This window comes from Dermochelys coriacea, chromosome 21, assembly GCF_009764565.3.
Source record: "Dermochelys coriacea isolate rDerCor1 chromosome 21, rDerCor1.pri.v4, whole genome shotgun sequence".
Classification (NCBI taxonomy): Eukaryota; Metazoa; Chordata; order Testudines; family Dermochelyidae; genus Dermochelys; species Dermochelys coriacea.
The window spans coordinates 13819270-13842561 of record NC_050088.1 but is presented as its reverse complement, the minus strand read 5'-3'; the positions used below and the strand labels follow the sequence as shown (position 1 = coordinate 13842561).

General features: G+C 56.4%; 1 protein-coding gene across 5 annotated transcripts in view; it reads right to left on the bottom strand.

Annotated features, from left to right (window-relative positions):
* The window catches only part of PPFIA4 (PTPRF interacting protein alpha 4), a 173351-nt gene that overhangs the window by 89316 nt on the left and 60743 nt on the right, over positions 1–23292 (bottom strand). For all 5 annotated transcript variants that reach the window (XM_038380190.1, XM_043500429.1, XM_038380192.1 and 2 more), the window contains exon 2: positions 19500–20401. In XM_038380190.1, coding sequence (XP_038236118.1) covers positions 19500–19736 — 237 coding nt within the window. In that variant the 5' untranslated portion in view covers positions 19737–20401. The remainder of the gene's footprint in view (positions 1–19499; positions 20402–23292) is intronic.

The window sequence follows — 23292 nt, the reverse complement described above, 5'->3', positions numbered from 1 at the left end:
CCCATTTCTCTGTATTCCCTGTAATGGCAGCCCAGGGTGTGCCACACATCCTACAGTAACTCACGATGATGCAAAGGCCTTGGGTCCAACAATTCCACACCATGTCTGTCGCGGACACCCGGGCAAAGCAGGCCCATTCAGATTCCCGCCCGCACTGCACAGGTGACCGTAAGGTGCAGGGCAGGGTGAGCATCAGGCCCCCTGGCTCCAGTTCTCTAGCCAACACCTCAACCATTCCAGCACGGACCCTGTCTTAACAGAGAGATCATCTGGTGGATGCTTCCCACCCGCGATCCCGTTCTCCAGCTGGCTGCACCCCCAGGCAATCTCAACACTTGATGGCTGAGGGAAGGGATATTAGGGAAGCCCTGGGGCTTTTGTTCAGTGCCTCCAAAGCAATATGTTTGTTGTCCTGTTTGAATAGAGTTAATTTCATTCCCCCCTTATCTGTGCTACTTTCTTTGTCCCCCCCGCTCCTGTGCATAAGCTTCTATCGTTCCCTTCCCCCTGCCCTCCTGCCTGATCCTTCTCATCCCTTGCTCCAGCTGCCAGGTCTCCTTCTGTCCCAGACATTCCTCTCACTTGGCAGCCCAGCCCACTGGTGGCTGGGGCAACTCCAGCCCCACTAGTGGTTCCATTCCTGTTACTTGTGATCTCCAATCTCTTCTCTTCTCCTCCCTCTCAAAGGGGGCAGCAGCCTCTAGTGGGCTGGCAGCTCTGTCTTATTCCAGCTGCTTTTACCGTTGTCCCAAGATCTTTCTTTGCAAGGAGCAGCAGCCTGAACCATGAGAGCTGGCAGATCTCCATGGATCAGCAGTAAGGGCTCTGCACGTCACAGCTCGTCCTGTCCCTCTGCGATGGACTCAAACCTTAGCCGGTGTGGAAACATGGGCCTGCAGCTCCTCTGAGAGCGCTCTGGGCCCCTGGTCTGACGGTCTGCTGATGTCAGGGGTGAATTTAAAGTGCCGAAACTCCTAGTCAGATTCCTGAGAACACAGGAGAGGCTCTCGGGAAAGGATACAACTTGCAATTTTAAGACACAAAATTTAGAAAGACATCAATTAGACAAGAGTCATCCTCTCTGTCTCCAAGCATCTCCTGCAGCAAGAAGGAGAACGTAGCACGGTGTTTCTGAAGCAAAGCTAATATCCGTCATCCCTTCGTGGCAGGAGCACTTTGACTTGACTACCGCAATGGAACTCAAGGAATAAATTGGATCCATCTGCGTGATTAATCTCATTTCAGGCCCCTAATTGGACTGATTGTTTCTGACAGGCCTGCGTTGTGAAGAAAAGGAGAGGCAGGAAGGCTGTTTATGCTGGGAAATCAGCGCTATTGACTTGGCATTATAGGGGGGAACGGAACGGTTAGAAAAGGAATGTGTCCAAAGCCATCTGTACAGTGGCTTTGACACTTCCATTCAATTATAAGCCTCAGACAGTCTCTAAGGCATCCTCATTCTTCCACGGGAGTCCTGCAGGTCTGAGGCGGTCTATTCTCCCATCCCCTTATGAGGTTCAAGGAGGCTCGGCTCCGGTGCTTTTCATCACTTAAATCTAACACCCAGGCTAGTAACACAGCAGAATAAATGTTAAGAGAAAACTAAACACATCTAGGGGATAATGCAATCCTGAGCAATACATGGCATGGAATTATGAAGAGTAAATCTTGCCAGACAAACCAGGAGACCTGGGTTCTCTTCCTGGCTCTGCCACTGACCAGCTGGGTGACCATAGGCAGGTCATGGCCCTCTGCTGTGCCTCAGTTTCCCCTCCCACCCACTGTGTGCCTTGCATAGACACACAGCTATATAGGGCAGGGACTGTCTCCTATTCTGCCTAGCACAATGGGGCCCTGGTCTCACCTGGCACTGCAGTAATACAAGAGTAGTAACAACAGTGATGGATGAAGGGAACGTGGTAGACGCATAAGAGGATACATTGCCAAAGGTCCTCTGTTCGTGCCCTATGAGCCTGCTTTCTGCAGAGATACAGGACTTACTCCCTGACTCCCAGGCGCTGCCACCTGTTTAGAACACGACAGGTGAGAGTTGTAACCCTCAAGTGAGCAGTGGAGGACGTGTGCCGGTCCATCTCCTGGGCTGGAAGAGGCCCCGGGCCTGTGCCATCCCGCAAGGCTGGATTTGTACCGCTGGGTCCTGCTGCCACCTTGCTCAGAAGAGAGAACCATGCCCTGCAGCACCAGATCCCCATGTGGCTCCTCCCTGAGGGTGGATGGCATTGCGCTCTCCGGGAGCCCCTTCACTGCCATGCGGGACCCAGGGTCCTGGCCTCTGGGGAGCCGCTCCTGACTGAGCAAGCCCCTATGTGGATCGTCGGCCGTGGGGCATGAACCCAGGACCAACCTGTGGTTCTTAAAGCACAAGCCTCTCCTGCCTGAGCTGGACCCAGCGCTGTCAGCCAAGGCTGCAGCAGGAGCCTCAGCCTCTGTATGTGGCCCAGCCACCGCTGGGATGGGGGACCGAGGAGGCCAGATTACACTCACATGGCTGAGCTGGCGGTACAGGGCACTGGGTAACTCCTCTCCCAAGCTGTTCCACATGGACACTGTCCCTCAGGCCCCTCGCTGCCCAGAGACCTGGCTGCTGGCAGAGGGCAGAGGCAGGGCTGTGCTTGCTTTCCCCGCTGGCACGGGGCGAAGAACTGACCCTGGGAGCTGGGCTGCCCTCATCCAGGTTTTCCCCAGAATCGAGCCTTTGTTGAGGTCGCTGTCCAGGGACATCTGCCAGCTGGGCTCAGGAGCATCCTGGACATCCCAGTTCCTTGTACCTCAGAGGTGGCAGTCCCACCTGGGAGAGAAGGTGGCCCACTGCAGGTAGGGTTGCCAACTTTCTAATCGCACAAAACCAAACATCCTAGCCCCGCCCCTTCCCAGAGGCCATGCCCCTGCTCATTACATTCCCCCTCCCTCAGTGGCTCACTGTCCCCCACCTTCACTCATTTTCACTGGGCTGGGGCAGGGGTGCGGGCTCCGCAGGGGCCAGAAATGAGGGGTTCAGGTGGAGGGGTGCTCTGGGTTGGGGCATGGGGGTGAGGATTCTGTCTGGGGGTGCGGGCTCCAGGGTGGGGCTGGGGGTGCAGGAGGGGGCTCCAGGCTGTGGGGTGGGGGCGAGGGATTTGGAGTGTGTGAGGGGGCTGTGCAGTGAGGCAGGGGGTTGGGGTGCAGGAGGGGGTGAGGGCTCTGGCTGGGATGCAGGCTCTGGGCTGGGGCCGGGATGAGGGGTTTGGGGTGCAAGACGGGGTTCCAGGTTGGGGGGGGGAACAGGGCTGGGGCAGAAGGTTGGGGCTTGGGGTTGGAGTGCAGGCTTTCCTTGGGCCGTCCTGGTCAGCGGCATAGTGGGGCTAAGGCAGGCTCTGTGCTGTGCCCCGAAGCAGCCAGCAGGTCCAGCTCCTAAGCGGGGGGACCAGGAGGCTCCACGTGCTGCTCTTGCCCGCAGGCAGCGCCCCCGCAACTCCCATTGGCCGCAGTTCCCGACCAATGGGAGTGCAGAGCTGGTGCTCGGGGCACGGACAGTGCACAGAGCCCCTTGGGCCCCCCTGCCTAGGAGCCGGACATGCTGGCTGCTTCGAGGCGCAGCGGGAGCCAGGACAGGTTGGGACTAGCCTGCCTTAGCACCACAGCACCGCCAACCGGACTTTTAACAGCCCAGTAAGTGGTGCTGACCGGAGACACCAGGGTCCCTTTTCGACTGGGCGTTCCAGTCGAAAATTGGACACCTGGCAATCCTAACCGGGGGGGGAGGGGGCAGCTCTCTGTGAGCCATCAGTTCACTGGGGTCCCGGATAGCTGGCTTACCTGCCCTTGGGGATCCCCAGAGTCAGAACTTCCCCACAATACTCGGCTGAGTGGGGCTAGCTGTGGCTCAGGCCTGCTATGGATTGTTCACTGAATGTGGGCCAAAGGGACTGGAGGCTCAGGCCCAAATCCCTGAAGGGATTTAGGTATCTAACACCCCTGTTAAAGGGATTGAGGCACCTGAGGTCCTGGGTCTCAATACTTTGCTTGCTTGCTCCTAATTCTAAGAGACCTAGATCCACGAGAGCTGCTGCAGACAGAATGCCCTGCACTCTGAGAGCCAGCTTCAACCCTTTTGTACAGGAGACTAAGGCTGGCTTTTTCTGCTGGCTAAAAACTAACGGGGGCTAAAAACCAGGGGGCTAGACTGAGAGACAAGGCCAAAGAGACGCTTCCTGTCTCTCACTATACAGGAGAACCTCGGAGTTACGAACACCAGAGCTACGAACTGACCGGTCAACGCACACCTCGTTTGGAACTGGACGTACGCAATCAGGTAGCAGCAGAGACAAAAATACTGAAACAAATACAGTACAGTGCTGTGTCAAACATCAACTACTAAAAATATACAAGTTAAAAAAAAGGTTTGACAAGCTAAGGAAACTGTTTCTTTGCTTGTCTCATTTAAATTAAGATGGTTAAAAACAGCATTTTTCTTCTGGCCAGTAAAGTTTCAAAGCTGTATGAAGTCAATGTTCAGTTGTAAACGTTTGAAAGAACAGCCGTAAGGTTTTGTGCAGAGTTAGGAACAATCTCCAGTCCCGAGATGTCCGTAACTCTGAGGTTCTACTGTCATTGGGATTTTTTCTTCAAACCCCAACTCCTGCAGGCTGGTGATGACCCGAGTGTCTCATCTTGTGTTCTTCCTAGTCCTGGTTGCAGAGAAAAGCTTGAAAACATGACCTGAGCGCACCCTGAAGGCTCACAAACCAGATGGCAAAGAAAAAGATCAACAGTGATTTTTTAAGTCAATCTCATGATTGGTGGGGCCTGACTCGTGAAATTTGAACGCTTGGGGTTGGTGATGCTGCTACTGATCAGCTACATGAAAACCAGAGAGGAAATGAGGAAGCGAGAAGAGTCTGGATATTGATTCAGGGCTTATAGGAATAGGGAGTATTTTAAACTTTCCAAAATTCCCCTGCTCAGGTGTGATTCGGACACTGAAATAACACGTCTGTCCGATAGGTGCTGACTTCCACTGTTCCCGGTAGCTGTTCGACCCCGACCCCATCCCAACCCCTGCACAGCCCTCGGCCTACCCCCATTCTACCCCTTCCCCAAAGTCCCCACCCCCTTCCCGCCCCCATTCCAAACCCTTCCCCCAAGTCCACACCCCTGCCCCTGAGCACAGTGTCCCCGCTCCTCCCACTCCCTCCTGGAAAGTCCTAAGTGCCACCAAACAGCTGTTTGGCGGGCAGGAAGCGCTGGGAGGTAAGCGGAGGAGCAAGGATGCGGTGTGCTTGGAGGGGGGCGGGGGGGCAGGGGAGCTTGGCTGAGCACCCACTAATTTTTTTCCGTGGGTGCTCCAGCCCCAGAGCACCCATGGAGTCGGTGCCTATAGCCTGTCCCCTTTGCTAAAACTCTCTCCTTGTTTCTAGGACTACAGAGGGAATCAAAGTTTCTGCTGAGCCTCTCCAGTGATGGGAGAAGCTCAGCCAGTCGCAGAAGCAGAGAAATACCATGCAACTTCAACCACGTAACGAAACTCTTCTTGAAATGACCTTGAGCGGCATCCCGGAAAGGCACACCAACGCCAGAACAAATTTCAGACCCAAATGCCATTTTTCAAAAACAAACAAACAAGAAACGCTGCATTTTCACATGATCCCACACACCTTACAAGATGAGATTTCAAGCAACTTCAAGCACTTGCCCAGAATCATAGAAATGTGGGGCTGGATGGCACCTCGGGAGGTCATCAAGTCCAGCCCCCTGTGCTGACTCCCTGAAAAAGCACAAGAACAAATCCACACAGACACACCCCTGGAGCCCCGACCTGGGGTATTCTATCTGCTACCCAAGATCCATAAACCTGGAAATCCTGGATGCCCCATCATCTCAGGTATTGGCACCCTGACAGCAGGATTGTCTGGCTATGTAGACTCCCTCCTCAGGCCCTTCGTTATCAGCACTCCCAGCTATCTTCGAGACACCACCGATTTCCTGAGGAAACTACAGTCCATTGGTGATCTTTCTAAAAACACCATCCTAGCCACTATGGATGTAGAAGCCCTCTACACCAACATTCCACACAAAGATGGACTACGAGCCGTCAGGAACAGTATCCCCGATACTGTCACGGCTAACCTGGTGGCAGAACTTTGTGACTTTGTCCTGACCCATAACTATTTCACATTTGGTGACAATGTATACCTTCAAATCAGCGGCACTGCGATGGGTACCCGCATGGCCCCACAGTATGCCAACATTTTTATGGCTGACTTAGAACAACGCTTCCTCAGCTCTCGTCCCCTAATGCCCCTACTCTACTTGCGCTACATTGATGACATCTTCATCATCTGGACCCATGGAAAAGAAGCTCTTGAGGAATTCCACCATGATTTCAACAATTTCCATCCCACCATCAACCTCAGCCTGGACCAGTCCACACAAGAGATCCACTTCCTGGACACTACAGTGCTAATAAGCGATGGTCACATAAACACCACCCTATATCAGAAACCTACTGACCGCTATTCCTACCTACATGCCTCTAGCTTTCATCCAGATCATACCACTCGATCCATTGTCTACAGCCAAGCGCTACGATATAACCGCATTTGCTCCAACCCCTCAGACAGAGACAAACACCTACAAGATCTCTATCATGCATTCCTACAACTACAATACCCACCTGCTGAAGTGAAGAAACAGATTGACAGAGCCAGAAGAGTACCCAGAAGTCACCTACTACAGGACAGGCCCAACAAAGAAAACAACAGAACGCCACTAGCCATCACCTTCAGCCCCCAACTAAAACCTCTCCAACGCATCATCAAGGATCTACAACCTATCCTGAAGGACGAGCCATCGCTCTCTCAGATCTTGGGAGATAGACCAGTCCTTGCTTACAGACAGCCCCCCAATCTGAAGCAAATACTCACCAGCAACCACACACCACACAACAGAACCACTAACCCAGGAACCTATCCTTGCAACAAAGCCCGTTGCCAACTCTGTCCACATATCTATTCAGGGGACACCATCATAGGGCCTAATCACATCAGCCACACTATCAGAGGCTCGTTCACCTGCGCATCTACCAATGTGATATATGCCATCATGTGCCAGCAATGCCCCTCTGCCATGTACATTGGCCAAACTGGACAGTCTCTACGTAAAAGAATGAATGAACATAAATCAGACGTCAAGAATTATAACATTCAAAAACCAGTTGGAGAACACTTCAATCTCTCTGGTCACTCGATCACAGATCTTAGAGTGGCTATACTTCAACAAAAAAGCTTCAAAAACAGACTCCAATGAGAGACTGCTGAATTGGAATTAATTTGCAAACTGGATACAATTAACTTAGGCTTGAATAGAGACTGGGAATGGATGAGTCATTACACAAAGTAAAACTATTTCCCCATGGTATTTCTCCCTCTCACCCCACCCCCCACTGTTCCTCTGATATTCTTGTTAACTGCTGGAATTAGCCTACCTGCTTGTCACCATGGAAGGTTTTCCTCCTTTCCCCCCCCTGCTGTTGGTGATGGCTTATCTTAAGTGATCACTCTCCTTACAGTACTTGTGGCACCTTAGAGACTAACAAATTTATTAGAGCATAAGCTTTCGTGAGCTACAGCTCACTTCATCGGATGAAGTGAGCTGTAGCTCACGAAAGCTTATGCTCTAATAAATTTGTTAGTCTCTAAGGTGCCACAAGTACTCCTTTTCTTTTTGCGAATACAGACTAACACGGCTGCTACTCTGAAACCTCTCCTTACAGTGTGTATGATAAACCCATTGTTTCATGTTCTCTCTGTGTGTGTATATAAATCTCTCCTCTGTTTTTTCCACCAAATGCATCCGATGAAGTGAGCTGTAGCTCACGAAAGCTTATGCTCTAATAAATTTGTTAGTCTCTAAGGTGCCACAAGTACTCCTTTTCTTTAAACCTAGACGGTCTCTGATAGGTGTGTATCCAACCTGCTCTTAAAAACCTCCAGGGACGGGGATTCCATAACCTCCCTTGGGAGCCTGCTCCAGAGCTTAACTCCCCTGAGAGTTAGACAGTTTTCCCTAATATCTAACCTGTCCTACCTTCAGGAGACATGGAGAACAATTGATCCCCGTCCTCTTTCTAACAGCCCTTCACATATTTGGAGACTATCCGCTCCCCGCTCCGTCTTCTTTTCTCAGCACTACACAGTGTTTTTAACCTTTCCCTGTAGCAGTAGGACAGGTTTTCTAAACCTTTTGTCAATTTTGTTGCTCTCCTCTGGACTCTCTCCAACGTGTCCACATCTTCCCTAACGTGTGACACCCAGCACTGGACACAGGACTCCAGCTGAGGCCTCACCAGTGCCAAGCCAAGCGGGACAATGACCTCCTGCGTCTTACATACAACACTGTTTGCAACCAAGTTTTCACCCAGCCCTAGGATTAGGTGCACCAGGGGCCTCATCTGATACCGGAAATCTACCGTAAAACAACTGGAGATAGGGACTTTTGGCGATCAGGATTATTTATTGTTTGGATTGCAGCAGCCCCTAGGAACCCAATCATGGACCCGGGCCCCGCTGTGCTAGGGGCACAGAACAAAACAAGAAGCAATGCAGTCTTTTCAACTTGCCCTTTAATTCCCACACAAAGGCCTGACTCTGGGCTGTACGCGGGGTGCCTGCAGGAGCAAAGGTCCACTTCCAGATGGCAGATCTGCCCCTGGGAATAAACTCTAGACCCAGGAACGAAGCACAAAGAGGGCCCAGGTGCAGCTAGCTGGGGGAGCAGGCTCAGCTCGGGCAGGACCTACAAGCCCATGCTGGGCCCAAATGTCACTGCTTGTGGGGAGAAGGCTCCGGCAGGAAGCTGAATGCCCCACTGCACGTATATGCAGCAAACGGGCTCAACCAGGAGCCTGCTAGTACGTGAGGGACCCTGCTACAGACACATGCAGAGAGCAAGTCTGACAGCCTGCAAGGGTCTGCAGACACAGGGAAGGGGAAGCCTGGGGCAGGAACCCAAGGGGTTTGGGAGCAGACTGACACAGGGAGAGGGCCTCGCTCCAAAAGCACGCAGAGAACGGACTCTGCCTGGAAGCCAGCGGTGCAGGCTGCAGGAGCAGAGAGGGGCGGCCATCAGCGCTCAGTCATTAGCCCCAGGAAGGCACGGAAAGGCAGGCCTGGCCGGAGCTTGGAAACCAGTGTTTTCAGCCTGATGAAGTCACACATGAATAAATAAATCACGTACGAAGCATTAAGGGAGCTTAGCCTCCCCGGGAAATCACACAGCAATTCGGCCTTTTGGGGGCCATGGCATGCCAGCGAGGATTAGGAAAATGACTCCAACACTCTGGCGGCCCCTTGGCAGAGATCGCTGCCTGGGCTCCGACACGTGGCATCTGGGAGCTTCGTGCCGGGGCTGGCCCCGAAGCAAGGGGCAGCCACGCAGTTAGTGACAATCGCAGGCACCTCACAGAGGCGCAGGGAGACTACATGTAAAGGGATCGCATCTCAGCCCCTGGGAGGGGCCAGGGGACACAGGGGCCCCACCCACCCCCTGACACAGTCCCCATGCGCCCCATCCTGACCCTGTCTGCATGGGGTGCATCCTCCCATCAACCCCAGCCCTGCCCCCTATGAACAGAAAACACACCCTGACCTTATACACACACAAACTCCTCGAAGAGACCACCCCCAGCCCCAAACAAGCAATCCAGCCACAGGGATGAATGCCAAGAGCGTGAATTCCTGCGTGGGAAGGCAGGCTGCTCGTTCCTCGCAGAGCACACCTGGGAGCAAGCAGAAAACCCAGCTGTCCCGCTCTGGCTCAGGGCAGCAACATGTCTCCTGCCAGCCTCACACGCCCTTGTTATAAGAGCAGCCAGGGCAGGGCACGAGCACGTAGGCATCTCTGACCCTCCTGCTGAAGCCGTGGCAATCTCCTGACATGACTTGCTAGCTACCTGCAGCTCGGCACCGGAGCCTCAGCCCTGCTGCTGGCAGGGCAGCATGTCCCAGATCAATATTGCCTATCGGGGGGATTCCCCTTATTTCCTATTCCCAGCACAATCCTGGTGTATGGAACACAGGTAGCTCGGGCGCTGTGCCCAGCACGCCCACCCGCAGAGAGCGGCCGCTGTCACAGCCGGGGGGAGCAACAGTGGGCCCCAGGGAGAGCCAGGGCCATGCGCACCCACTGGCTAGGAAGGGCATATAGGGCCTTAGGGGTTTGCTCTGCCTGGGAACCCCCAGCCTAATGTCCTGGCTGTGGCCTTCAATGAGCACCCACAAACGCAGACTCCCCTAGCCCTGCGGGTCAATTCAAGCAGCCAGCCTGCCCCCCCTCAACCTTACCTGACCACAGAGCAAGCTCCCATGGCAAGCCTGACCCCTCTGTGAGCCAAGGGCTCCCACTCTTCACTACAGTGCAGAACAGAGACTCCCCCTCACCTTATTGCACCGCAAGTCACAGGTGCCCCCCGCATCTGAATGCAGCAAGAGCAAAGGGTCCCCCCGACCTGAATGCGGTGCCAGCCAAGGGTGCCACCCCCTGAACATGGCACCAGCTAAGGGCCACCATAAAACTGCCAAGAGCCAAGGCCTTCCCCAAAAACGTCACAAGCCAAGGGCTCTCTAAATGTATCCGACATGGCTTGGGGGCTGGTGCTCCCTGGCCAGCAGCAGCACCGGGGCTGCAAACACAGCCAGAGACCCTGGGGTGGGGGCTCCAGCCATCCTGACATTTGCGAAGGTGTTGTCTGTGCCCAGCATGGTCCAAGAGGGGGGTTCTCTCGCAGCCTGTCTCCCCTCCAGACATGGAGCCTGGCAGAGAAGGAACTCTGAGCACAACGGGGGAAATCGGCGGGTTTACCCACTAGAACTGATGCCCATTGATGAGGCTGATGTCCCGTTTGGGCCCTAAGAGCCCAGAATCCCACTATTCCAGAAGTGCAGCTATTGTGGCACCTTTCCCGGGTGGGGAGCCCCGCTTACCTGGTACATGTACATGCTGAAATTAGTCCCATTGGGCAGATGAATCGTTACGGATTTGTTCCCTGCATTCATGCCAGGGAATCATCTCCCGTTGGAGCTGTAAATCCACGGCTCTGCCAGCCTGGGGGGAGAGCAGGCGCTAGCCCCGGGGCGGGGGGCAGGTTAGCGAGACCCAGGGTACTGGAAGTCCAGGCACAAGGAACTGCTCCGAGCCGAAGGCAGCCGGGGAGCTGCTTCGCGTCGAGCCTGCCTATCTGTGCAGGGGACGGAGCGCTGGGAAAGGATCAGCAATGCACTCGGCAGGAGGAGGCCTCTGGAGCTCGCAGAAATGCCCCATCTGCTGCCTGAGCTAATTGTTCCCCTTCCCAGGGTCGGAGGGAGCCAGCCCCATGGCTGGGATGGGGAGCCGCAAGCGGGGGGACCCAGTGGACGAACCCGGAGGAGCGCACAGATGCACAGAGGCCCTTTGCAGTGACCTAGTTTGCTCTGCTTCGCTTGCATGTTCCCTGTGCAGAGATATGGAGGAATCGGAATTGGAGCAAGAATGGCAAGTAAATCCGCACAGCCCCTTAATCCGGGAGTGGCTGCTGCAGCCTGTGGGGTGGGCAGCCCTCGCCATCAGGGTGACCTGGGATGCTCTCGCTCCAGCTGCCCACCATGGATGGACACAGCGGCCCCTCGCCCAGCTGGGGGAGAGGGCTCGGAGTCCAGGAGGAGAGTGATGGGGCATTGCCCCACTCATGTTTGGGGGCAGCATTTTGTTCAGCGGAGGATGGGGATGCAGCGTAGTGGACAGCTGTCTGGGCTGGGTCCCACAGGCCAGCTGGAGGTTTGCCAGGGTGGGGGCACAAAGGACCATGGGGCGCCGAGCTCAGGCAGTCAGCTGGACGCAATCAGAGGCTGTGGTCAGCTAGTCCAGCTCTCGCTCCCCAGTCTGGCATGAAGCGCCAGGCTCCTGTGGGATCCAGGACCAGTCCAGCACTATGGAGCAGGGCCCTTCCCCAGAAGCATTTTCCTGTGTTTCTTCCAGCATGCAGTACCCACTGAAGGGTGAGAGGCCCCTGTCCCCGCAAACTGTGAGCCAGCTGCCAGCCTCCAGCCCTGGCCCAAGCCTGTGGGGCAGCGTGGCCCTGGCTTTATCACACCAGGTTCAGCCAAGTCGCCTCCCCAGGATCTAAGGTCTTTGCTGAGATGGAGCCAAATCCCTGGCGCCGGGATTTCGGGGGAAGGAGGGGGAGGAGCATGAGGGTCAGGGGTCCCGATGCTGGAAGAGAGCCAGTGAGGGGGCCAAAATGTCTCAAGCCTCCTGTGCTCCCTGGCTGATCGGTGAGCTCCAGCCATGCAGGGACCTCAGGCCCCACTCTCCCTGCCCTACACCTTGTAGCCAATGGGTTGGTCCCCAAGCCCCGCTCTCCACTCTCCCCAACGCACCGAGCACTGGTGGAAGAGGACCCATGAGCCTTCACACAGGCGAGACTCAGAGCCAAAGCCTGCCCCTCCACCGGGGCCGCTGACAGCCCTGCTCCGTGTGCATGGGCCAGGATACCAAGGGGGCATCAGCATCTCTCCCTGCCGGCAGGAGGTCAGAGCCAGGGCTCCTTCCCAGGGCTCCAGACCTTTAATAAGTGGGAGCAGAACAGCCCCAGGTGCCCTGCAGAGAGAACAATCCCCCCTCACACGAGCGCTGTAGCAAGCCCTGTTCTCCACTGGCAGCCCCTCCCCTGACCCACAGGCTGGGGCTGCTCCTAGGCGTCCAGCCCAGTCCCTGCGTCTGCTCCAGCCCAGAGAACAGATGGGCCCATGACAACACCCTGCTCTGCAACCCAGAGAGCCGAGCCTGCAAGGCAGGAGGGGACAGGAGCGTGGAGGCAAAGGGGACTCAAGCAGGCTCCCCCTGCCAGGCTGGACTCCCTCCCCGGCCGGCGGAGAGGCAGAGATCTGAACAGCAGAGAGCAAACTCCTCCCTGACCAGGGCATGGCTCTGCAAGGTCCAGCAAAACATCCCTGCAGGGGAGGGGCCATCTCTGCAAAGCCTAGCAGTGTCCAGACAGCTTTGCAGCCACCTTGCTGCCCCTCCCTGGTGCTTTTAGTGCCTGTGGCTTCACAGACAGGAAACCCCTCCTGTACCGCACCAGGTCTGGGCCAAACGCTGGGAGGCGCTGAGCACGCACAGCCCCTGCTGACTGTAGCAGCTCCCAGAGCCGGCCTGGCCAACGCTAGCAGCAGGCCCCCGGGGGTGCCGAGGGTCGCGTGCTTTGAGACCCGCCATGCACACGGGTGGCTGGGCCCGTTGTTTGCGACTGGTTTGGACAGCGCATCAAGCCAGCTGAATGAGGGACATGGCCCGGCATTCACCTTCCATGGGGCAGCTCAGTCCATTAACATCCATTGGACACACCTGAACTCAAAACCGGCCAAGGTTAGAAAGTGACAAGGTCCCAGGTCGGTCTAGGCTCCCCATGGCCTGCAAGCTGTCTGCCCACTGTGCACCCAGGTGCCAGGAACATCCCAGGACCCCTTGCCAGCTGTGCCCTCCAGTCACACCCGAACAGCGCTTGTTTGTGGGGCTCCCCATCCCAATAACTCCCACCCATCCCTGGGATACAGGCATGTTCTATACAGCTCACCATGCTGCGTGGGCATGTTCCAATCCCACCTGCCTGCTGTGTCATCCAGATCAGGCTTACTATGTCCCACGATGCCCCCCAAGGCCCATGCACAGCCCACTATCGCCCTCACACCACGCTGGCAAAGCCTGCCCGTCACTGCCACGCTGCCCAGGACTCCGGCTATGCCAGAGCACAGGGTGAATCCCAGTGCGACCCGCCACTCTGTCCTCAACACGTCCCGCAATAACCAACCCTTGGTGCTGCCCTTTGCCCGGACACCTCCCGGCAGAGCCGGCCTGCCACGCTGCCCAGGGTGCCAGCTGATCTGGCATACAGTTCAAAGCATGCATAGATCAGCCGCCATGCTGCCAAGAGCTCTGGGCATGAGCTTTCTCGCCATGAATTTAAATGAAATAACAAGCAACAGTAGCTCAGCTGTGACGTGGTCAGCGGGTGAGCGGAACCCAGCTCGGAAAGGGTTAAGCAGCCCCCCATAGCAGACAGCAAAGGAATCAGACAAACGGACTGAGCAGCTCAGACTCCAGCTGACTGCAGGCCAGTGCCCTTCACCACTGCAGCAACGGTTCAACCAGATGCCCCCTTCACAGCACCTGCCAGCGGCCTCCGGGATCTTGATGAGACTGGAGCACCACCTACCGGCACTAACCGCGTATCGCTATAGCTCAGGCTGCATCCAGAATGCAGCTTCGTGGCTTTTCCATGAGCATCATCACCCCACTGCTAAAGCAGCTGCCAGCCATGCCCGAGGGCGAACAGCCTCAGAGATGGAGTTTGGGCAGCGCTCAGCACCCACAAGAAGGGTGGAGCCCCCTGAGATCAGGCATCAGAGCTGGATGTTTTTGAGGGGTGATCCCTGCTGAAGGCAGGAGTGGGGGGGTGCCGTTTTCCAGGCTTTGAACTGGTCCTTGCTGCTTCCGGACCACCTCGATTTAAGCAAATGGTTAACATAGCGTCAGCCCGAGAACCTGCCACGCCCTTCTTCCCTCCCAGGTTTACGTTGCTCGAGGGGCCAACGAGGAGGGATTAACGGTGCGGTGCTGGCAGGCCAGACGCCAGCTCATGCCAAGGGCCCCAAGTCTCAGTGACCCACTGACAGACACCTCAGGGGCAGTGCGGACCACCAGACAGGAGAGAGCCGTTAGCGAGCGTGAAGGACTGGGCTCCAAAGAAGGTGGAGTTTCACCGCTCTGTATCCCGCATGACAGAGGAACAGTCCTTGGTAGCCGGAGAAGGCCAAGCCCAGGGCCCCTGCTCTGCTCTAGGATGGGAGGGGAGGCTACTCTCGTGTGTCTAGGCAGAGCCTAAGCCACCCCCAAAGGGTGCAGAGCACGGCTCCCCCTCCCCCTGCAGCAGTGCCCTGGCCGGCCAAGGAGGACATGCTCTGCTCCCCACTGGAGATCGGGGAGGGTGAGGTGCAGCCGCCGAAGGACAGAGGCTCCCAGTGACAGGCTGGGCAGAGGGACTCGCGCGGAGACCCCGCAGCGGGCAGGGAACAGCCCTGAGACCAGCCAGGGAGCAGTGAGGCCGCAGGCCAGGATCCCCAGCACCCTGGAGCTGTGGCCCCCTTAGGAGACGAGGGTGGTTAACACCCCCCCCCACGCTTCGTAAGAGCACCCCCATCCCAGCACCCGAACCAACCCACTCTGAGCCCTGCCTCCGAGTCCCCCAGAGAATCCCGGGCGGAGTCCCTGCCTCCGCCGCGGCGGGTGCTGCAGAGGGCACGGCCAGGCCCCCTGGGCTGGACAGGCAGGAGCGGGAGCTGGGCTGGGCTCCGATAGTGCAGGCTGGCTCAGGGAGGGCTGTGCTGCCACTCTAGGCCCAGCTCCTCGTGCCCCACACGCACGGCAGCCGAGTTCAGATTGCACGGGCTGCGCTGTGTGGGAAGCGTCCCCCTAACTCCACGAGGCCTGGCTTTCCAGCATTTGAAATTCAACTCTCCCGGCACGAGGGGCCCAGGGCAGAGCTCCGTGCCAGCATCCCGAATGCCACGGCAACTGAGAGAACAACCGGGGGGGCCTTCTCTCGCCCAACAGAACAGCCATAGATCCACGGACATCGCACGGCATCCCGTGCAAAGGGTGAACACCGCAATGGGACGGCAGGACCCTCATGGCATCCCCCCAGACCTCCATCTCCACCAGAGCACAGGCAAGGCCTAGCAGGCCTGACGCACTGTCAAGGAGATGCTGCCACACAGATGCAGGTGCCAGCGGGACAGTGCCACGGTCCATGTTTCTCAGTCGCACCCAGGGTCTGATCGTGAGGGGTGCTCAGCACCTGTGCCTCCCACTGAGGTCATGTCTCAGGATCAGGCCCAAAATAAAGAAAAATAAACCACGTGTCCCCATTGCATGTGTTCAGGAGGTGGAGAGGTCAGGGGTGGGGGAGCAAGGTTTGTGTTCATTCACCCACCCGGGTAACGCAGGGCCATGGAAGGAAGGCCTACTGGGTGACCTCAGGTCAGTCATTGCCCCTCTGTGCCTCAGTTTCTCCATCTGTACAACAGGGCTAATAATGCTGGCCTCCTTTGGAGAGCGCTTTGAGTTCTACTGGTGAAAAGGACAATAAGAACCACCACATCCCCATTTCCTCTTCCAGGGAGTGAAGAATTGTGGGGGCCACTGGTGGGGAGCAGGTGAGCAGGAGCCCAAGAGGAGAAGCTGGTGGGGCCCTGTCATGGTGGACAGCCATAATCTGGAAGCCAGGTACAGACTGACACACACCTGGAACCCAGCAGAGCCAGGACAGTTGGGGGTAGGAACCTCCTAGAGTTCCCGAAAAATCACCCAGGACCTAAGCCCTAGTTGTGCTGTTAGGTGGAAGATGCCCTGACAGCTTTTCCCCAGGTGTGGAGCAGCCTTTCCAGCTGACAGAGCCCCAGGATGTTCTAACCTGGCTAATCATGGATCTAATGCCCCAAGTTCAAGAGGTGCTGCCTCTGAAGCCAGGGGGAACGGCAGACACCGCAAAGATCCAGCCATTACATCATTAGCTTGGCTCACCTTGGCTGTCCATTCTGGCACAGTGCCTGTGCTCCAGCAGAGACAGTGCCCTCCTGAGTCGATAGGGAGAGGCCAAGGAGTCTAGCGGTTAGAGCGAGGGACTGGAGACAGGAACTCTGACAATTCAGCCCTGACCACCAAGGGCAAACCACATTGTTCTCTGTGCCTCAGTTTCACCACCAGCTGCTACCAGGAGTGTAGGGGAAGGTTAGCCCATGGGCTTGGCTACACATACGCTTAGTTCGCAGCAAGCTGGGGTGCAAATCTACCCCCACACTAGCCTGCTGCGAGCTAAGTGTCGGTGTGGACCCTGCAGCCGCAGTTCCCTAGGACGCTTTAAACTACCCCGCTTTGCAACGGGCCATGCTATGGAGTTATAACACGCTGCCCCAGAGGCCAGTCCTGCTCCCAGGGCAGGGAACATGCTCCTGGGTTCCACAGGTGAAGCAGTGCTATTGCCCCTTCAAACTGCCCTCTCAGGATTATCCTAAACATCTTGAGACGTCAGCCAGTATGTTAGATCCCCAGGCAGGGGTGACAAGTTCCTCATCCAGCCCCAAAGGTCCTTGTCCAGCCATCCCCAGAGCCCTGCCAAACACACCATCCGACATCAGGGGTGTCAAACATCAGCCAGACCAGCAGTCTGCGGGAGGGGCCACCAGTCAAGGAACAAGCTTCATTTTCTCCCTCCTCAGACCGTGCATATTAACCACTGTTCTCGCCTGCCAACTTTTCGCTTGATCTTCTCAATTCTATAATCCAGGATCTGCAGCCAGGACTGACTGCACCGCACACCTCACTATGCCCCAAGATTTAAGTCATCTGGTGGCAGATGGCCAATTTCTTTTACCTAGAACAGCAGCCTCCCTATGTACCGTATGTGCGGTGTGCCCAGCAGAACAACCGCTATAGGGTCATAAGGAGAGGGCACTGGACTGGCAATCCGGAGACCTGGGTTCTATTCCCAACTCGGTCACTGGTCTGCTGGGTAGCCTTGAGCAAATCACTTCACCGCTCTGTGCCTCAGTTTCCCCATTTGCACAATGGAGATAACGATACCAACCTGGTTTGTAAAGCACTTTGATGACTATGGATAGAAAAGGCAATAAAAGTACTGGGTGTTGATATTAAATATATATTTGGGGCCTACAAAAATATCCACTAACCATATTTATCTCCCCGAGACACCTGCGTTTTTGTGAGACTCTTGCCTTTTAACCAGCCATGTTAATGAATTGAGTGAGACCCCAGGGAGGACGTCTGATCAGTCCGAGGCTCAGGGAGAATTTGGTTAGAACTCTCTGAATTAGGTGCTCAGGTCCCAACACAATGGAGGCAGCGTGGCCTAGTGAATAGAGCACTGGGCTGGAGCTCAGAAGACTTCGGTCCCATTTGTGGCTCTGCCCACTGACCAGCTGGGTGACCATGGACACGTCATTTCCCCACTCGGTGCCTCAGTTTCCCCATCCGTACAAAGGGCATAATGATCCTGACCTACTTTGTAAGGCTCTTTCAGCTCTGTGGCTGGAAAGGGACAGATACCAGCAGCTCCAGCAATGTGCTGCAGGCAGAGCTTCTCTGCAGGCTGGCGGGGACAGGGGGTAGTGACGAAGCCCTGCAACACTGGGCTCACGTCCGGCCATGCTCAGTTCCAGCCAGTCCATAGGCTTCACACTGTTTGGGACATTTGATTAAAACAGGGAAACCTGCCAAGTGGCTAAACCCTCAGCTAGTGGCCAAGCTGGCCCAATGGCGAGGGCAAAGCTGGGGGTCACAGCAGCCAAGTCTCTGGGCTCGTGAGCACAGTTGGCCCCTCGCTGCCCTGTGCTGAGGGCGTGACATGCCTCTGACGCTCAGCACCAGTGCCCCGCCCCGCCCCGCCCCACCCCACCCCCGTGCAGAGGAGTGATAATTGGCACTTCTATGGCGCCCATGACCGTAGTAGCTGATCACCTCCCAATCTTTACCCTCACACTCCCGCTGTGGGAGGCAGGGCTATTATCCCCGTTGTACAGATGGGAACTAAGGCCAGAGAGACTAAGGGACTCACCCAAGGGCGCCCAGGGAGTCTGTGGAAGAGCAGGGATTTTAACCCAGTTCTCCCAAGTCAGCGCCCTAACCACTGGACCATCCTTCCTCGGGATGGGAAAGGCTGTGAGCAGGAGAACACTAACGTTCGCTCTCCAAACCCCAGTAGCTCTGGTTCAGAGATACACGACCCAAAGCTGGGACCCAGCTGTTGGGACTGGGACAGCAGAATCCGCCCTCCCCACCCGCATAATCTCCAGGAAGCCATCAGTGGGGAGCGACCTGCGCTGGGGAACTTACAGACCGGGAAGCGAGGGTCTGAGGAAGGGTTATAATGAACGTGAACGGCCCCACTGAGCGGGCAGCTGGCCTTCGCCTTCAGGGATGTCTCTTTACCCCCGTTAAGGCCAGTGCGTCCAAAAGGGGCCTCGATTCCCGGGTGACCAACCTCACCCACCTAACGCTTGATTTGCTGGGGTGCTGAGCCACCATCACTACAACTGCAGCCAATGGGATCTGCGGGTGCTCAGCACTTTGGAAGTATCAGGCCCAAGGTGTCGAAAGTCAGGCACTCGGAATGAGAGGCCGCTTCTGGGAATGTTGCCCTGTGGGCCTCGCCCCGCTTTCCCAAAGCACCACTGGCAGAGCTGCATTTCCTGGCTCCATCCTGGCTTTAAGCACCAGGCAGTCAGGTTTGCAGCAGCCCAAACCGGGCTAGCCTGGACGCTCGCTGTGAAGCAGTGCTAGCAAGGAGCCTGGGGAAATCCCAGAGACATCTACCCTATTCCCATAGTCCTGCCAAGGTCCCCAGCCCTGGCCCTCCCTCGTCCCCGGCACAGCTCCGGGGCCGCTCTCCTTACCTGTGGGAGGGCAGAGTTGAGTTGCCTCTGCAGCTGGTCTCGCTCATGCCCGGTCTCCTGTAACCGACTCTGGGTCAAGGCCAGAGTCTCCCGGGTCTCCCGCAGCGTTTCCAGCAGCTTGTCTCGCTCGTCCAGCATGTTCACCATTAGCTGCTCGAAGTTGGCCTCCGAGTCGGGGCCCTGCTGCGACCCCAGGGGGTCGCCCTCGTTGATGGTGGGCATCACCTCGCACATCATGGTGGTGGCCCGTTTCAGCCACGCGCCCGTCTCCAGAGAGGCCAATTCGCCTTGCCTAGGGGTTTGCTTAGACGACCTCCCTGGGGTCTCTCTTGGGGCTGTAGATCGGTCGGACAGCAGATTACATCGCTATAGCTGCCCACAGCCCATTGGAGCGATCGTCAGAGACAGGCAGCTTGGGACAGGGTGCAGGCTCCCCCATGCCTGCTCTCACCTCGCAGCCCCGAGTCATTGGTTACGCTGAAGCTTGCATTGCTGACATCAGCGCTCCCCACTCCATGGGCTACACAGTGTCCTTTAAACCAATAAGGCCCCCGAAGAGATGAAAGCCTCTGGCTCTCTGCGGTTCATTCCAACCAGCCACCCAGACAGCTTCGTAGCCCACAGATGAGTGGATCCCATCTGACGCAGCGCATGGGTGCCAGAGCACAGCAAAGCCATGGGCTCAGAGAGGAACGCGGTGCCCTTCCACAACGCACCCCTTCAGGGACCCGGCAAAGCCAGTAGCACTAGGAAGGGCTGGGGGACTTTTCACCTGCCTGGACATGGTGAACGAGAATCAGTCTGTTGGAACAAATGGAGGCCGAGCGATGCACTTTGCAGTAAACGAGATACTCTCCCAGCCTTTGCCCCACAGAGCTGTGCCTGCAATCCAGGTCTGTGACCTATGGGAAAAAAGACACAGTGAAACCCTTCCCACCTGCTTGCCACTGCTTCCCAGGCTCCTACCTGCCCCATGGGCTGGGATCTGCCAACACACTCCTTCACAAACATCCAGCTAGGACCGAGGCACGGCATCAGCCCCTCCAGACAGCGGGAGAGCCAGATTAGATTCTCGCTTATAGTACTGGAGCACGTAGGAGCCCCCGTCCCAGAGCAGGACCCCATTACGCCAGGCGCTGTACATTAAGCTTCTCCGCCTCCACAAGCAGGTGCTAATGAGCCCGCCCTCCCAGCAGCCTCCCTCCAAGGTCTCTAGCCTGCCAGACCTTATCTGGCCTTATCTGCCATGGGATCTCAGTGCAAGCCTTGTAGGGTAGGTCAGGATTCAGGAACCTGCTGGCCCGCAGGAGGCCAGTGGCATGGCTCCATTCTCTCCTACACTGGCCCAGGGAAGCATCACCTACCAGCTGCTCCCCCCGCGCTGCGGCTGTACTTACAAACATCCGGGGGGGATGTAAACATTGCACTAAACCAAATCTACGCACACAGGCATCATGGGACCTTCCCACACACCAGCCCCACCTGCATCCGAGTCCCTAAAGTACTAGGCTCTGGGGGAGGGGGAATCTCCCCAGAGAAACAGGCCACATTACCCCATTTCTCCCTCAGATGAAGTGCAGTAGAGGAAAATGGATCCCAGAGAGGAGCTGGAAGGCAAGGTGCTGCCGACCCCACTTTCAGGATGCAGCATGTACCTTGTCAGTGTCTGTCTGCATGCTGGCTGGACTATCCCAGCTCAGTGGGAGCTCTGGGCAGGGCCCGCTGGCTCCCAGGGGGTGCAGAATTGGAGCTGCTCCAATGCGGTTGTCTCTAGCTCCAGCGGCAGGCTGTGCTCATGCTCGGTGCCATTCGGAAGCCGGGGCTCCGGGCCCAGTGATCAGCCAGATAATTTCCTCTGATTGTCAGGACTCTCTCCCTGTTGCCTGCCTGCCTCCCTCTGGCCTCTCCCAGCAGCTGTCAGGAGTGCACTGGCAGGCACTTGCAGCCACGTGGCTGCCAGGCCAAATATAGCAATGATTCACAAAGGGCGATTTGGTGAGCCGCATCTCCAGCCCTGCTCGGGGCAGGTGCCTCCCCTGGCCGTACACCAGCTGGGAGAACTGGAGATGGGCACCCACCTGGGGATCTGGGATCTGCGAATCTGAGACCCAACCCCTCCTTTCTCTGAAAACCCAGGTGCAGAGGGATCCCATCTCGGATGCACCCCCCGTGCACTGCTCTGAAACCATGGGGGTGGTTCCTGGCTCGCAGACCGCAATTAAGCCACAGCATTGCCACTGGCTTCAATGGGATTGCCAGGAGAGTGAGATCAGAGTCTGGCCCTGAGCATGCAAAGGGCTACGAGAGAAGGCGAAGTTGCTCCTGCCGTAGCAATCCTTGGAGCCAGTGCCAGGAAATTGGCAGAGGAGAGAGAGCTGCATCAGCCAGCTGGTGGCAACGTGTGTCATCCCGGCTCAGACCAATGGCCCATCCAGCCCAGGACCCTGCCGATGGGCTGCAGTGGTGCCAGGCAAGGCGAACACCCCTGCTCCCAAGGTGTTTGCATTTGCTCAATGTTCCCCGGAGCCGGGGGTCTGTGGACTGGTCACTGTTAAGCAGTGGTCCTGTCCTACATCCGTCCAGCCGCTGCTGGAGCAGTCCGGAGAGTTACTCGGGCTGCTTGGCCATAACACCACTGAAATCTGACCGGTTGCCCCTCTGTTCACACGAAGTGACGGCCGGGCCATATTTCAGTGTGTGACATTGCGAGCTCACCCTGAGATCTGGCCCTTCCTCACCTCTGTCCTGCCAGAGGGGCAGCCAGGCCGAAAGGTGCAAATCTGTTCCTGGCGCGTGGTGCTCAGGTGTGTCACCAAGACCTTGATTCCTGGCAGCATGGGCTCGTGCGCTGGGTGAATAAAAGAGCGGAGACTCGAAAGGGATGAGTGGAGACAGGATCCTCACCAGGGTTTGGTGGGGGCGGGGGAGGGTCAATTACGTATGATGTCACCTAATGCAGCAAATGGGGTAAATTCCCCTCTGGACCCCAAGACAGGCAGTTACAGCCCAAAGCCTGGATTTTCAGTCACTCCTGGTCCTGCAGAGTGGGCCTCAGCTACTTTCATCCAACAGACCCCTTTGCACAAGAGAGATCAATGGGACTCCAGAACTGCCTGGCAGGATGAGACCAGGGGTCCATCTAGTCTACAGCTTTGTTTCAGAGACAGGTGCATGGAACCCCATGGTGGAGAATTATGGAATAACCTGCCACGAGCAAGAATTTCTTCCTAATCCCTGGCAGTTAACGGTTGGATTATGCCCTGAAGCAGGAGGTTGATATCTCTTCTGATTCTTGTATCCTGCCTAACGTAGCTGGGGTGTTCTCATTATCCACAGAAACATCCAATCCCCTCTTTGAATCCTACTAAGCTCTTCGCTTCTATGATATCTTACGGCAATGAGTTCCACAGGTTAGTGATGTGCTCCGTGAAAAAGCATTTCCATTAATCAGCGTCAAGTGCGCTGTTTTTCCAATTTCACGGAGAATCCCCTTGTTCTTGTATGAGGAGAGGGTGCACAACAGTGCACTCAGCCCCCTGCTGCATTGGGCCCTTTGCCAACCAAAGGCCATTTTGAGCTTTGACCTCAGCATGGCTGTGTAGCTCTTTATATTACTCACTGCTTTGCAATGGCTAATTTCCTTTCGGGTGCCCTTTTAAAGGGACAATCAGAGAGGCAGAGGTGGAGAGAGGTGGGGGCAGAGAAGCAGAAGAGTAGTGGTGGAGGACAGAGACTGAGGGCCAAGGGTGGTTTTGGTGACTCCTTTTCTTCCCCCTGGCAGGAGGACATGCCC